This window comes from Mycena indigotica (genome assembly GCF_014461135.1).
Source record: "Mycena indigotica strain 171206Taipei chromosome Unknown Mind.scaff0006, whole genome shotgun sequence".
Classification (NCBI taxonomy): Eukaryota; Fungi; Basidiomycota; class Agaricomycetes; order Agaricales; family Mycenaceae; genus Mycena; species Mycena indigotica.
In genome coordinates this window covers 3,394,380-3,407,578 of record NW_023503005.1, presented here as the reverse complement: position 1 = coordinate 3,407,578, position 13,199 = coordinate 3,394,380, and the positions used below count along the sequence as shown (strand labels likewise).

Here is a 13,199-nt window from a genome sequence, read left to right as displayed (position 1 = left end):
TGCTCTCGCCTTTAACCATGGAGCCGCTCGATGGGCTTGACGATGTAGACTGGACACTTCTCAGCCATGCATATGGACCCGCACTCGATGTCCCCGGCTTACTCAGACGTTTGGCCTCGCCAACCATTACCGCAGATGAGCTTGAATTCGTGTTGGAAGAGTTTCAAGGCATGTTTTCCCAACTGTGTAGCTTGGTTGAAACCCGATAAAACCCTTCAAAGGCAATATATTTCATCAAGGCACACTTTTTTCGTCAACCCTAGCTGCTATCCCATTCTTCCTCGCTATCCTTCACGCTTCCACCACTTCAAACCACGTCCGGTCACAGATTCTGAATCTGCTTATCCATGCCATAGTCCCCGACCCCGCCCCTCTCCCCGCATGCAAAGTTGATATAAAAGCGCTTCGCGACAGAATCCACAAACTCGGGTCGCCGAGGTTCGTAGAAAAGCACTGGCAAGAAAGATACAACACCGATGATGTCCCCGACGAAGTAGCACGTCAAAAGCACGAAGAAGATCTAGTCTGGAGGATGGAGGATGACTTCTTGCGGCTTCGCGCTTATGACGCTATCGCTATTGGCATACCCAAATATTGTACCCTCTTAAACGACTCGACCGCCAGCCCTAGGTTGCGTGCAATGGCCATATTCGCTCTCGCTTGGTTCCCAGACGAAATCGACGCAATTCAACCCTCCCTCTTCGATGTCCTTGACCAGGAGCAAATCCCTATAGTCCGCGCAACGGCGTGCATCGCACTTTCGCTCCTTCAAGCACCACAAGCCTCTGAGACTTCATCAAAGAGAATGAATGACACCGCCATATCTCGACGACTTCTAGCTCTCTTTGACGAGAATGGTGTTCAGGACGTCATCCGTTTTTCGTGCGCTCTGGGTCTCGCGTTTGCTGGAATCGCGGAAGAGAAGCACATCGTAGAGCTTCTGCGGAAAGTGACAGACAAAACCTATTTGTATGAACACGACCCTCGAAATCGGTACTACCGTTACTCTGAGGCACTCGACTTCCCTTTTGTCTTCTCCTTGACCCGTGCCGCCATGCACCCTTTAAATGCAATCAAAGGCTGCGACCATCCCTATGTCCCCTTAGCTCTCGCAAAAGCTTTGGTGTCCCAGTCATCAGACGTGTCGCCATTCGAATTGATTTTCACCACGATGACAATCGCATTCGATGGTCGTTGTCCCACCAAAATGCCCCCGTTTGAGGAGCTTACGGAGCTTCAAAAGACCGTGATACGAGCACTCGTCCAAATTGAAGACCTAACTTGGAGCCGGAAGATATTGCACAAGTGGGGTCTTCCTTCAGAGCCGAAGGAGTTAAAGAAATTTACTCAAACGGAAAAGATTGGTTCGTAAAGATCCTTTTCGTTGTTGAACTCCAAGTTGTACAGTAGCCTTTGTCGTCGTTAGTTGTACCTCAAAATCTCAACTGATCGCCTGTCACGTTTCCTAAGTTATTATCTTCCCTCTCAACGTGGTGGTTGAAAGTGGGCCTATGCTCTCATTTCGTGGGTCAATTGTCGTCCGCGGCGGATTAAAACGAGGTCTGGCGACCGGAGCGTCGTCGTTCCGCATCCCGCTTATCGACTTTTCAAAGTTTCAACACGGTTCAGCGGAAGATAAGAAGCAAACAGCAGACAAGATTGTGGGGGCGTTCAAGGAGAGCGGGTTTATATACCTTTCCAACCATGGGATCCCAGCGTGTGAGTGCTGTTGAACCTTGTTTCGAATGCTTCCCGACCAGTTGGCGGTAGCGGCTGTTGAGAACGCCTTCGCTAAGGTGCGTTTCTGAATTGACCATCCAATTTATTCCACTCAACACGGCAGCCTAAAGAGCACAGAGTTCTTCCGCCTCCCCTCAGAAACCAAAGACAGGCTCGCATGGGCTGATCCACGGTCTAACCGTGGCTACGTCCAGATTGGCCGTGAACGAGTAACGCAGGCCAGCGACGCTGCCGAAATCGCCGCTCTCCGCGCCACGGCCCCCGACTGCAAAGAAACGATGGAGATTGGACGCGACTGGGACTCTGTCTGGCCGAACCAATGGCCTGCCGAATCCGACGCGCCGTTGTTCAAATCCACCATGCTCAGCTTCTTCAACGACTGCCATGTCCTGCACACGAAAGTTTTGCGCGCAATTGCGCTTGGTTTACGGCTTGACGAGGGGTTCTTTGAAGACAAGATTCACGAACAGAGCCACAATTTACGGTTGCTGTCGTACCCCCCGATAAAACGGGCGTTGCTGGACGGGGAAGGGCAAGCGCGGGCCGGGGCACATAGCGATTATGGGACGATGACACTGTTGTTCCAAGATGATGTGGGTGGTTTGGAGGCACAAAATCCACATACTGGCCAGTTTGTCCCCGCAGCGCCGATTGTGGGTACTTGTTCCGTCTCTCAAGTCATGCTCTGAGGGATATATAGCCCGGAACCATCGTCGTGAACGTAGGCGACCTTATGCAACGCTGGAGTAACGATGTTCTTCGGTCAACCCTCCATCGCGTGGTTGCACCACCTGCGACACCGATAAACGCCAACGAGGCAGTCACAAGAGAAAGGAAGAGCATCGCGTTCTTCTGTAATCCCAACTTCACCCAAGAAATAGCGTGTCTACCGAATTGTGGGGCTCCTAAATACCCTGCAGTCAGCACTGAAGGTTTGCACCCCCACAGTTCTCTGCTGTTTACTGATATGGACTGCAGAATATATTGTTGGACGGCTGACGGCCACCTACTCATAGCGATTGTATTTTTATTCGTCATCAACAAAGGGTTCTGGTATCACAAATGTTCGATCCTCTCCCATCTCCGGACGACAGTAGTCACGTATCTATGGACTTTCAACCAATTCCTCTGCACTGATTCGTGTGTGTGCCTGGTACCGCATCATAGAGCGCAAAAGTGCCTCGTAAACCGCCATTTCTTCTTCACCGCGCATCGGGAAGTCACGGCTGGCCAATACGATGGGGCGACTTTTGGCCTGTGGGTCCAACGACCTCCCATCTTCATCGAAGAACTGGCTGCGCGCCGTCCACTTTGACCACATTGGCTCGGGAAATTTCCCCAATCTCAATACCATGGCTTGGATCATACGATCAGGATTAAAGCCTAGTAGGCCATATGGGAATGGAGGCACTCCGAAGGCCAACAGCATGTATAATGAACCAGCGAGCGCCCAGATGTCGAGCTCGGTTGTCGCATGAGGCGCAGTGTCGAGCAGCGCTTCGGGAGGACGTAAGATATACGGAGTGGCAACCTTGGGGATTGTAGACAAGCCAGGAATGTAAGACTCGCTGAAGTCGCATATTTTGACGTTGGCTTTGGTCAGACAAAGACCAAGCAGGGTTGGGTTAAAGGCAACACCCCGGACGATATACTGGGGAACGTGGGGATTAATATTCTGTGAGTTGGAGTCATTGCGTTGAAGTTTTTGGGGTATGCCAATATCGCGCGTCACGTCCTCAAAGCAAGTCCAGGAATTAGGAATGCATAAGAGCATATTCCCAGTGTGGAGGTCACCATGGGCAACGCCGCGCCGGTGGAGGTATCGAACACCCAGCGCGATTTGACCTGAAAGGCGACGAACTATATCAAGAGGTAAAGCCTCTTCCTCCCACAGATAACCCCAGACCATATCGGAACCCAGAGTTGCACCGAATACTTCGCCAACGATGCATTGATGTTGTCCATTGGGCCCCTCGTGAATGAACGAGTCAAGCATTCGTCCAACGTGTTGACTTCCCTCCTCTGTTGCATCGTACGTCGCAGCGAGATGTTGAAGGACTTGAACTTCCGTAACGATACGCCCTGCCTCAACGATTTTCAGGGATACATATGTTTGAGCCTGGTTATCGAGCGCAAGCCATGTGGTGGAACTGCGACCGTGACCAAGTTTGTGTACGACAGTGTAGCGCCCATTGGAGAATATGTCGCCGAGATGGACAGGGTGGAAACCATTTGGGCGGTAGTTTCGAAGAGCCTCTGTACTAGGACCAGGAACACCACCAAATCGAATAGACGACATTTTGATAGTTCGAGTCAAGCCCTCCTAACCGGGCCGCTTGGGCCGCTGAAGCGACAGCATGAATTTTTGAAATGAATACAGTACAAGCAGTGCTACAATCCAGCACTCGCGAACGCAGCGTAGCTTACCTTCATTTCGTGCCGTAGTTGCCCACTAACAACTACTGGCGCGTCTCGATGCGTATATACCTTCAACCCGAGCACAACTGTGTCGTTCGTATAGGCACTGGTCGGTTCAACTCTGGGCATCATTGGATCTGTTGTATTCGCCCGCGCCGTGTCGATGGTGTTTGCCCGTTGTGGCTCTGGCTCAGCGACGTCAACAGGTTCGGCAACGAACGGCAAACGAGGGTTCATCTCCACGTCTGAATCGGCTAATGAAGAGGGAATGTTATCCAAGTCAACATCCGAGTCCATTAGTGGCGCTTCGTCCGTTTCCGACCCAGACCCATCCAATATTCGCGGTGGTGCCATACGCTTACCACGTGTTGGCTTGCGAACATGGAAACGGGTATTTGGAGGACTCGTCCCGTTACCGGGACCCACCCCACCACCAACAACAGTGTTTGCCTGTGTATTAGGCTGGACTGGTGCCAGGATCGTTGGATCTTGCGGCTCGACACCCGCTTCGGCAGCATGCAACTGCTTTTCTGCAAGCAGAGCTTTAACTTCCAATTCCGTCAAATCTTGCCCTGCAAGAATGTTGAGCGGGATGGGCAAGTTTTCAAGCACCACACTGTAGTTGTTAGCCCCGGCTTTGCCCCACAAAAAAAGATAAACCTGGGTTTGAAATCTGTTTGTGGGTCAATAAACTGTACATCAGTCGATCAGTATGACAAACTGGACGCAATCGACTGGCTCTTCGCACGCTCGGTTTGGACACGAGCCAACTTGCGGTTGTCGCAGTTGGCTTCATTGTATTGCTTGGGGTTGGCGTTTACTACCTCACGATCAAGACGCACCTACCAATGTTAATGCCTCAGCAAATATGTCAACGCCAAAAACGCGCTCACGTGAACAACGTAATCGCCCTTTTCCAGTTGTGCCTCCAGATTAACACTACGGAGGTAGAATCGAGTGAGTGTACTGTGTGCGACAAGTTCCGCGGAGCCTTTCTTGAAGAGCGCAAATTCAAATGTCCAACAAGAGTTGCCAGAGATGTCTATAAAATACCGCTCGTCGAGCTTGGAGAGAACGAAGATTGCCTTGGTCGGTGCGGGGACGGCCACCGTGACTGTAAATATGGTCAATTGTTGTGATTTGAGAGGAGATAACGGACAGGAAACATCTCCGTAACTCCATGCTGTCGATGGTGGTCGGGCGGTGACCTGTAACCATTGGGAAGACATGACCCAGGTATCGTCAAACAATAATGTTCGTTCCACCAGGTCCCAGTTGTCCAAAAAGTCGCCATCTACCGATTTGAGATCAAAGAACGAGTAAGAATAGAAACCTCACATTCCATAACAAACTCCCCATCGTCGCCGAAAGTATGTTTCAGTTCCTTCAAGGCACCCAACCATTCCTCTGACCATTCTTTCGACCCGTCAGACCATGGACCTGTCCATTCTGAATTTCCCCAAGGATTACGCAGAACGACAAATCGTTTTCCGCGGAACTCGACAGCACGGAGGACGGAATAAGCGTGTCCGCCAATGAGCCCGTTGACAGTTGCGTCCTCCTTTCCGTTGCGTGAGCTGTCAAGGGAGTCGAAGCTGCATCCAAACAGCCTGTCCGTAGTCGCCAACAGAAGCTCTTCCTTCCAGAACAGTTCGGGATCAAGGATGTCTTTGATCGGGATGAACGTCGTTACACCGCTGTTGAGATGAGCGCCGATCTAGACGCTGATGGGGACCATACCCTGTCATGTCCTCTGCGTGCTCCCAGTCAGGATATATACGGTTCTAGTCAGTGAAACTCACCGATGGCTTCGCATGAGTAACCGCCCTTCAGCGATGCATAATCACCATGCAGTTTTGCGTATGCCTGGGAGGTGATTAGTGGAATTCATCAAAACTGAGGGCCACCTTTTCGATCAGCGGTACCCATGTTTCCCCCTCAGTTCCCGACCGCGCGAAATAAAGACTCTTTCCACCTTTCCGAGCCGATGTATTGTAGAGTGTCTTGTCCCTGTGATAGAGCGTCTGCTCCTGCTGCGTAAGCTCCTCAAACTTCGGGATAGTGGTAAATAAAAGGCTGTGGAAATCATTCAACATGGTGCAAGTGACACGGGAAATTTACTCACTCGTCGATGATCACGGTCACCCAAGTTGTGTCGCGAAAGAATATCCAACCGAACACGCCGACCTTCTCGTCCCGAGCAACGCAGAATTTCTCGATCAGGCCGGGGGCGGTTGTCATTGTGGATAATGCGGAAAGGAACCAGCAGTCGCCGAGACGGCCTTGAATCAGGTCATTTGAGTCAGCACCGTCAATGAAGAATGAGGGTTTGGAGAAGATCTGGTTGACGCGCTGCACATCGGATGGGTCGAGGGTCGAGTTTTCTTTTGAAAGCCCGAATAAGCATCTGTGGCTAGTTCAGTGAGCGGACCAGAGCAAGCGATTGCCTGCAGACCTCTCTCTGTCATTCTCGAGGTCGAATTCTACGTCTCTAGAGTATTAGAATCAGAATCGGCCGCACTTGCCAGCAAAGCACAAATAATAACCTGAAGCGTCGATTCTGCCTCCTACAGTCAGCTGAAATTCGTTCTACTCGGGCTTTACATTCAGCTAAAGCCTTCTCAAGCTCGCTTGTGACGAGTAACCCTGCTCGGTTGTCTTGCTGGGGAAATACGGCTTCACGATTTTTGCCCCGGTATCGACGACCACGGCGGCGAAAGGTCATGGTGGGAGAAAGTCAAGGAGTAGCATTCGAAGAAGATGGACGCCGTGTATAAGCGCCAGAAAGCGGTGCTACAGATCTACACCGGCGCTGGTTTTACGTACCCACGGTATTTCTTCCAGACCGATACTGCATCAAACTGTTTATCTTTCAGTAGAGTGTCCTCATCCAACTCCTCGCCTTTAGCAAACCATGGACCCTCTTCCGCTTCATCCTCCTCATCTTCCAAATCCTCCAGTTCTTGCGTCCTTCTTTGCTGATATTCGACGCGTTCCTCTTCAGAACGCGTCGGCAACCACGCCTTGACGCGCGCCTCCTGGTCTTCTTGGCTCATGGCAAGCTCAAGCCGAGCTCCAATAGCTTTACACACCAGGTCATAGTCTGATTTGCAGCAGATATCCTTCATTAAGCTGCCCCAAATCGCGGACATCCGCAACACAGTTTCAAGGCTAGGAACAGCCTCAGCATTAAGGCGGTTCTCTTGCTTCAAAGCTCGAAGGGTAGTGACCAGTAGCGCACCAGATAGCCTGTTTATAAGGTCGGTGCGCTCACCGTCATCAGCCACTGGATGGAATGTTAAGACGCAGCTAGAAGCTCAGGAGAAGAAAGGTACACACTTGGCCATTCGTCTTCCTGATCGTTGAAGAGGGTGAGCACTTCGAGAGATACGAAAGCGTCGTTCCACTTCTTTTTAAGGACCTGGCCATGCAATTTGGTGAGGATGCTGTCGAGAATGGCATATCGGCCACCTCTTCGGCGTGCTTTGAGAATGTGTTTCGTTGCGACAGTCTCAGCTTCGACGGAGACAAAGTACTTCTGGCGAAGGAATGCGTAGGTATAGCCTGATGGCACGAGCATGGTGGTGTGGGTTCGAAAGAAAATTTAGAGACGCGTTAAACGCGCCAAGTAACGCGTTATGTCACATCAGATTGCCGGCGTTGCCGGGACGCGTGACTTAGGCTCAAGATAACCCAAGCCAGAGATTTTCACGCCCAGATACCATGTGCTCGTTGCGCTCTGCTTTTGTCAGCGGTATTTAAGACAGCCTTTTCATCTCAACAGCCATCTATGGCCACCGCCAGTCCCCCTCGGTATCCTGCTCCGCTGCAGCCCACCTTTAGTCGGACTCCCTCTTACTCTGCGGAACCCGGCCTTTACGAACAACGTCTTGCCCTCAACAGTCGTCAGCTTCCTCGCCACACAGGGAATTACATCAAAAAGGGCAATGATGCTATCTTGCGACTCACTGCTCAACAAGACAAGATCGACCTGCCTGTTTATGGTACTGGTGGGGTTGTAGAAGGCATAGTTGAGATTACCAAGGCTACTCACGTCTCTACCGTCGAGGTCAAGGTACGCAAATGCTGCTCCGCCATTATCATAGCTAATTGTGCTCCAGGTTGAGGGTCGTTTGGTGCTGAAGGAGATAGCAGAAGGCGGCCAGTTGACTACCTCGTTATGTCTCGACACTGTCGTGCTTTTCATCAAGGACGCTAATAACTCTCCCTGCCCGTCGTCCTTACCTTTTGCTCTCACCCTTCCGACTCAATTCCAATATCATGGTCGCAGCTATGTGCGTAGCCAATGCAGTTCTTACTCTGTGCTCATCTTCCCGCCAGCCATTACCCCCTTCCCATTCGGTTAAACTGAAGGGCCTTCCTGGATTCCATGCATCCATTGACGTATGGACTCCAGCTCCTTCCATTCTACTTGATCTAACCTCTCCCAGTATTCAGTCAGCGCGATCATAAACAAACCCACCTCTGTCCCCACCATCGTGCCTCTTGTAAAGTCCAAGAAACTCGGAGTCAACATTGGCACGACGTACGCAAATCCTTTATTGACCGCTCATCGAGATTAATTCAATATGAAGCACGGTGTCAACTCCGTTCATCTACTACCCACGGACACGCCCCGCTGTCCCTGTTCCATCCCCGCTTACCCCGCGCGAAGGCGGCTTCATCAATAGCCCCGACTGGAAGACCTACAGCTACGTCCTCCAGGCCGCCAAGCACAAGGCCAACGCGCAAGACATCAATGTCAAGTTACATCTCCCAGGTTCGGCAACAACTTTCACAGCTAAGAAAAGGGTTTCTCACAAGCAAACACAGCATCGCGCATATTCTGTTCAGCACAATCGATTCCATTCCATGTCACTTTCGAGGCCGGTGCCTATTCGCTAGCTGCGTTCTTGCCATACGGACCTACCACGGGCGCGGCAGGAAAGTTGCGGGCCACAAAGATTCAATTGATGCGACAGTCGACTGTCGATGTCAGGTACGGGTTTTCATCTTTGCCGGGAGGCGCGCTAAATAAAGATGAACAGAGGAATGACTGTCCACGGCACAAAGACGGATATTTGGCGCGTGGACTGCATTGGTGAAGGGGTGTTTAAGCATGCTGTACGCATTTTTTTTTCGCCCCGGCAAGCTCAACTTTGACCCTAGGGCGACGGTGCGACTTGGATGTCCTTCTCAGGCGAGATTGAAATCGACCCGGTCAAAGTCATGGGTTTCCGTATAGCGGGTCTATCAGTTCAGGACTGTCTTCTGTTCACAGTAACTCCCCCGGATGTCACTAAATCACCCTTTGTGGGCATCCGGGAGATGGTTCCAGTGCGGTTAACGACTGACCCGTATACCGAGGATGGTCGTGGAATCGCTGCAGCCCGGGATTCCATCAACGTTTCTGTCCCACCTTCGCCTGAGGACTCTGCTCTTTTCGAGCACGCATTTTAATTGCGTCAATCGTTACTCCTTGTTGTTTGTTGTAAAAGTCGAATAAATGTTTAGTACCAGATACTCCTTGTGCGATGGGTCGGTACCATTTCCGCTGTTTCAATACCCTCGATCCGCTCTTCCCCACGTTCCACGCGTTTAGCCAAATCCCAAAGGTAGAAATCTATCAACACGCTGCTGACTTGTGTGTCGTCATTGGCCAACAACTGCATCTCTTTCCGAACTTGTTCAACTGCAACGACGCTAGCAGCCCGTAAACTCAGCTCTTCTGCCGATCCTGGTGCGAGTAATGTTCCCGCGTGCAGTTTAGCGATCAACGAAGGCGGGTAGGTGAGGATGCGGAGGTGGTGGAGGATTTGGGGGACGCGGTAGTCCGCAAACATCGTCAGCTGGTGGATCGCTGGCTCTTTAGGAAAGAGGGGGTGGGATGTTATCGGCGGGGCAGGGAAGAAGGCTGCCCAGGTCTCTGCCACCAGAATTTGCGCGCGTTTCCAGACACAAACTATGTGAGTTGTGTCAGTTACTTTCGTGAACGAGCCAAGAACCCACCCACCTCTTCGACCTTCAAAGAATACTTCGTCTCGGAAAGACGGGAATGTATCGACGACCTTCTGAACAAGCTGGAGGGCTGTGCCTTTGCCGTCATGTTCGCGCTGGAAACCATCTAGAAGACCTTGGTACGAGCCTCCAAATGCCTTGGGTTCCTTGAATCGACTATGAAAGCTAGAATCCTTCCACTTACACGGCAAAGAATGAATCCCACCTCCCGCATTATCGCAATTCTCTGCGCTAGCAGAGGAACGTTCTCGGTGCAGCCTTCGGCTGGCCGAAAGACATGCTCGATGAGCGAGTCTGGGCAAAGCGTTTCAGACGCATAAAATTGCGGGTCAGTTATGGGTATCGACTCCTGCAGTGCTTGTTTGCAGATTAGCTTGATGAATGACGCGAAAACCAACTCACCTCGGTCCAGCGCAGCAACCAAGCTCCAGTACCCCGTCCATATCCTTGTCTTCTCGCTGCCCTCCCAGCTCTCGTACCACCTGACCCCATACCTCGAGCCGTCCTCCTTCTCGGACCAAAAACTGAAGTTGAGTGCTGAAATGAGGAATATCCAATCCAGACACGCCTTGGTCGACGGCGCGGTCGGCGAGTACGGTTCGACTGGACAGAGGTGGAGTGGATGGGTTCGCCAAGTTCGCGGAGTATAGGTTTCGCGCCGCATTTTGTCGAGGATCTATGCGCATGTAGCAGAAATAACAACGGGTTGGACGAAAGCTCACATGTTTGGCGGCCAGCCGCACTCCACTGTCGTTTATACCCACAATATTCGTTCTCTGAAAGCCGTTGGTACTGTACTTGGTCCAAGACAACAAACAAACCCTATACGCAAACTCTGAACTCTCAACGACGGGATTGGCGGTCCCGGGGACATCAACGACAATCACTGTCGTCTTCTCGTCGTATACATCTGCAGGAGGAGGAGGTGTCGCTGTGTGTGTCATCGAGGACGGGAGGAGGAAAAAAATATTGGGCGATGCCGAAATTAGCACTGGTCATCAGTGCCCATCACTCAAAAGTTTTTGGCAGTTTAGCCGATTATGGCATAGTCCGAGAAGTCTAACTGAAGCTTGCGATTTCTCGCTTGGACCGAATACAACTAGTGATATGTATAGCAAAGCCAGATTGTTTGTAGTGAAGATGTCGATGCGAAATAGATATGTTGTGATGCTAGAGGCCTGAAGCCTATTCTTCCTTGGGGCGTTTGCGTAACAAGGCCATCGTATGTTGTCCACCACAAGAAACTTGTTCGGTAGCCCATGAACCACCCTCACGGCGAACAATCATTTTGGGGGTTGTCACTGTTTCATCAGGAACACCAAGCTCGCCTTGTGTGCCCTGGCCCCAGCAGTACAGTGCGCCATCCTTTGTCACCGCCATATTGTTGTGCAGTCCCACGTCGATTTGAACAACAGGGTCGTCGTCGTCAGGGAAAGTTACCTCAACAGGTTCAGACAAAAACTCGCGAGTTGAGTCACCCTCCCAGGCCGGATCGTTCTTGGCAAGCCCCAACTGGCAGCAATTGGCGCGGCCGCAAGCGAAAACTTTCCCGCCAGAAGTTAAGAACAGGGTATGGTGTTCACCACCCCTGATCTGCACGACCGTCTCTCCGCCAAGTTCCTCCTTGCTAAGTCGACGGACAACACGAGGCGTCGCAACACACTCATCACCATCCTCTTCCAGGCCAGTCCCGAGTTGACCCATACTGTTCAAACCCCATGCCCAAACTGTTCCGTGCTCGTCGACAGCAAAGGAGTGATACGTTCCAGCGCCAATGACTTTGGTGCGAAGAGAGCGTGCAAGAACAACTTTTTGTGGGTGTGTACCGCGAAGTTGATGCCTTTCAAGGACCTTGCGTCCGAGTTGCGCTTGCTGGCCAGACCCCCAGGTATAGATATTCCCATGGGTAGTCAAAACGATAACGTGGTTGCCGCCCGACGCGACAGAGGAGACCTTTTCATAGTCGCCTGGTTTGTGGATGAGGTCCATGGTGATAGGAATGGGTGTAAATTGGTGTCGAGCGGATTCAGAGAAGCCGAGAGTGCCTTCATTGCCCTAGAACAAGTCAGAACCACGACAATTTAAAGCCAACAGATATCTTACGCGGAAAGAACCCCACACTCTTAACTCGCCCTTGACATCAACAGCGACGCATATGCTATCGCCAGTTGTAACATTGACAGTCCGGAATTTTTCGGCGATAAGAGACTCCAGTGGGTGAGGTATGCTGGTAAGTTCACCGTCTGGATCGGATATCCCTTCTGTGACGCGCCCGAGAGCCGCATCGTCATTGACTCCGCAAGTCCAAACCTGTTCAGGCAAGTCAGCTCGGGAAGCAAAACGAGGTGATGCAAACTTACAGTTCCCTTCTCATCGACAAACACGGTATGCATGCCACCCGCAGCGATGGTCTCAATACCAGCATAGTCCTCACCGAAAGTATCTTCCTCCATCTGCTCCTCACACCATGTGTGCTTCTTGGGTTTGTCAACCTCGTCGGTGACATCAGGACCCATGCCGAACTGGCCGAAATTACCAGCACCCCAGACGAAGACTTGGAGTCCTGGGCGCTTCTTGGGTGGCGGTGCCGGGAGAGGGTTGAAGTATGGCTTTTGTTGGGGAACAAGAGTCGCATCCGTCTTCTTCTTCTTGCCCTGACGAACAGTAGCGGGGTCAACATTCTCAGCGACTGCCTTGTCTTTCTTCGTGCGCTTTGGCGGGGGAGAGGGCGAGCGCTCTGCCGAGGCGGCGCGCTTTTTGGTGGTGGTGGATTTTGGTTTGGTCGTGGTAACGGTCTTGGAAGGTGGAGCTTTCGATGTTGCTCTCGCTGCGGCTTTTGACGGCGGCTTGCCGACTCTCGACGGCGGCGCCCGGGAGCTGCGGCGAAGGGGAGCCTCGGTGGACATGATGAGGGGAAGAGGGAAAAGAGTTGAGATTGAGTGTGACGATGTGACACAACGCGAAGATAGCTTGTTGACTAACGCGTCACGCGATCATAGGAGGCAGCTCGAATGTCTGTCCGG

General features: G+C 51.8%; 5 protein-coding genes across 5 annotated transcripts; 2 read left to right on the top strand and 3 right to left on the bottom strand.

The window, feature by feature from the left end:
- Positions 1 to 17: 17 nt before the first annotated feature.
- MIND_00757800 (2OG-Fe oxygenase family) lies at positions 18 to 2,756 on the top strand (the record flags this gene model as incomplete). Its single annotated transcript, XM_037364274.1, has 7 exons — positions 18 to 186; positions 240 to 1,364; positions 1,471 to 1,719; positions 1,771 to 1,796; positions 1,851 to 2,393; positions 2,441 to 2,672; positions 2,719 to 2,756. 7 exons carry the CDS (start codon positions 18 to 20, stop codon positions 2,754 to 2,756), a joined length of 2,382 nt encoding a protein of 793 aa, XP_037219918.1.
- Positions 2,757 to 4,131: 1,375 nt separating this feature from the next.
- MIND_00757700 (Calpain catalytic domain-containing protein) lies at positions 4,132 to 6,883 on the bottom strand (the record flags this gene model as incomplete). The annotated part of the gene is made up of 12 exons (XM_037364273.1): positions 4,132 to 4,774; positions 4,819 to 4,831; positions 4,880 to 5,000; positions 5,052 to 5,272; positions 5,318 to 5,452; positions 5,497 to 5,855; positions 5,899 to 5,911; positions 5,961 to 6,024; positions 6,066 to 6,234; positions 6,284 to 6,565; positions 6,614 to 6,649; positions 6,705 to 6,883. The coding sequence occupies 12 exons, from the start codon at positions 6,881 to 6,883 to the stop codon at positions 4,132 to 4,134; spliced, it is 2,235 nt and encodes a 744-aa protein (XP_037219917.1).
- Positions 6,884 to 7,948: 1,065 nt separating this feature from the next.
- Positions 7,949 to 9,618, top strand: MIND_00757600 (uncharacterized protein; the record flags this gene model as incomplete). Its single annotated transcript, XM_037364272.1, has 8 exons — positions 7,949 to 8,233; positions 8,280 to 8,453; positions 8,500 to 8,562; positions 8,610 to 8,704; positions 8,754 to 8,938; positions 8,992 to 9,157; positions 9,207 to 9,282; positions 9,328 to 9,618. The coding sequence occupies 8 exons, from the start codon at positions 7,949 to 7,951 to the stop codon at positions 9,616 to 9,618; spliced, it is 1,335 nt and encodes a 444-aa protein (XP_037219916.1).
- Positions 9,619 to 9,668: 50 nt separating this feature from the next.
- Positions 9,669 to 11,120, bottom strand: MIND_00757500 (Queuosine salvage protein; the record flags this gene model as incomplete). The annotated part of the gene is made up of 6 exons (XM_037364271.1): positions 9,669 to 10,120; positions 10,172 to 10,313; positions 10,361 to 10,533; positions 10,579 to 10,852; positions 10,899 to 10,952; positions 10,998 to 11,120. 6 exons carry the CDS (start codon positions 11,118 to 11,120, stop codon positions 9,669 to 9,671), a joined length of 1,218 nt encoding a protein of 405 aa, XP_037219915.1.
- A 241-nt stretch (positions 11,121 to 11,361) lies between these two features.
- On the bottom strand, positions 11,362 to 13,082 carry MIND_00757400 (uncharacterized protein; the record flags this gene model as incomplete). The annotated part of the gene is made up of 3 exons (XM_037364270.1): positions 11,362 to 12,231; positions 12,280 to 12,486; positions 12,537 to 13,082. The coding sequence occupies 3 exons, from the start codon at positions 13,080 to 13,082 to the stop codon at positions 11,362 to 11,364; spliced, it is 1,623 nt and encodes a 540-aa protein (XP_037219914.1).
- Between the last annotated feature and the right edge of the window lie 117 nt (positions 13,083 to 13,199).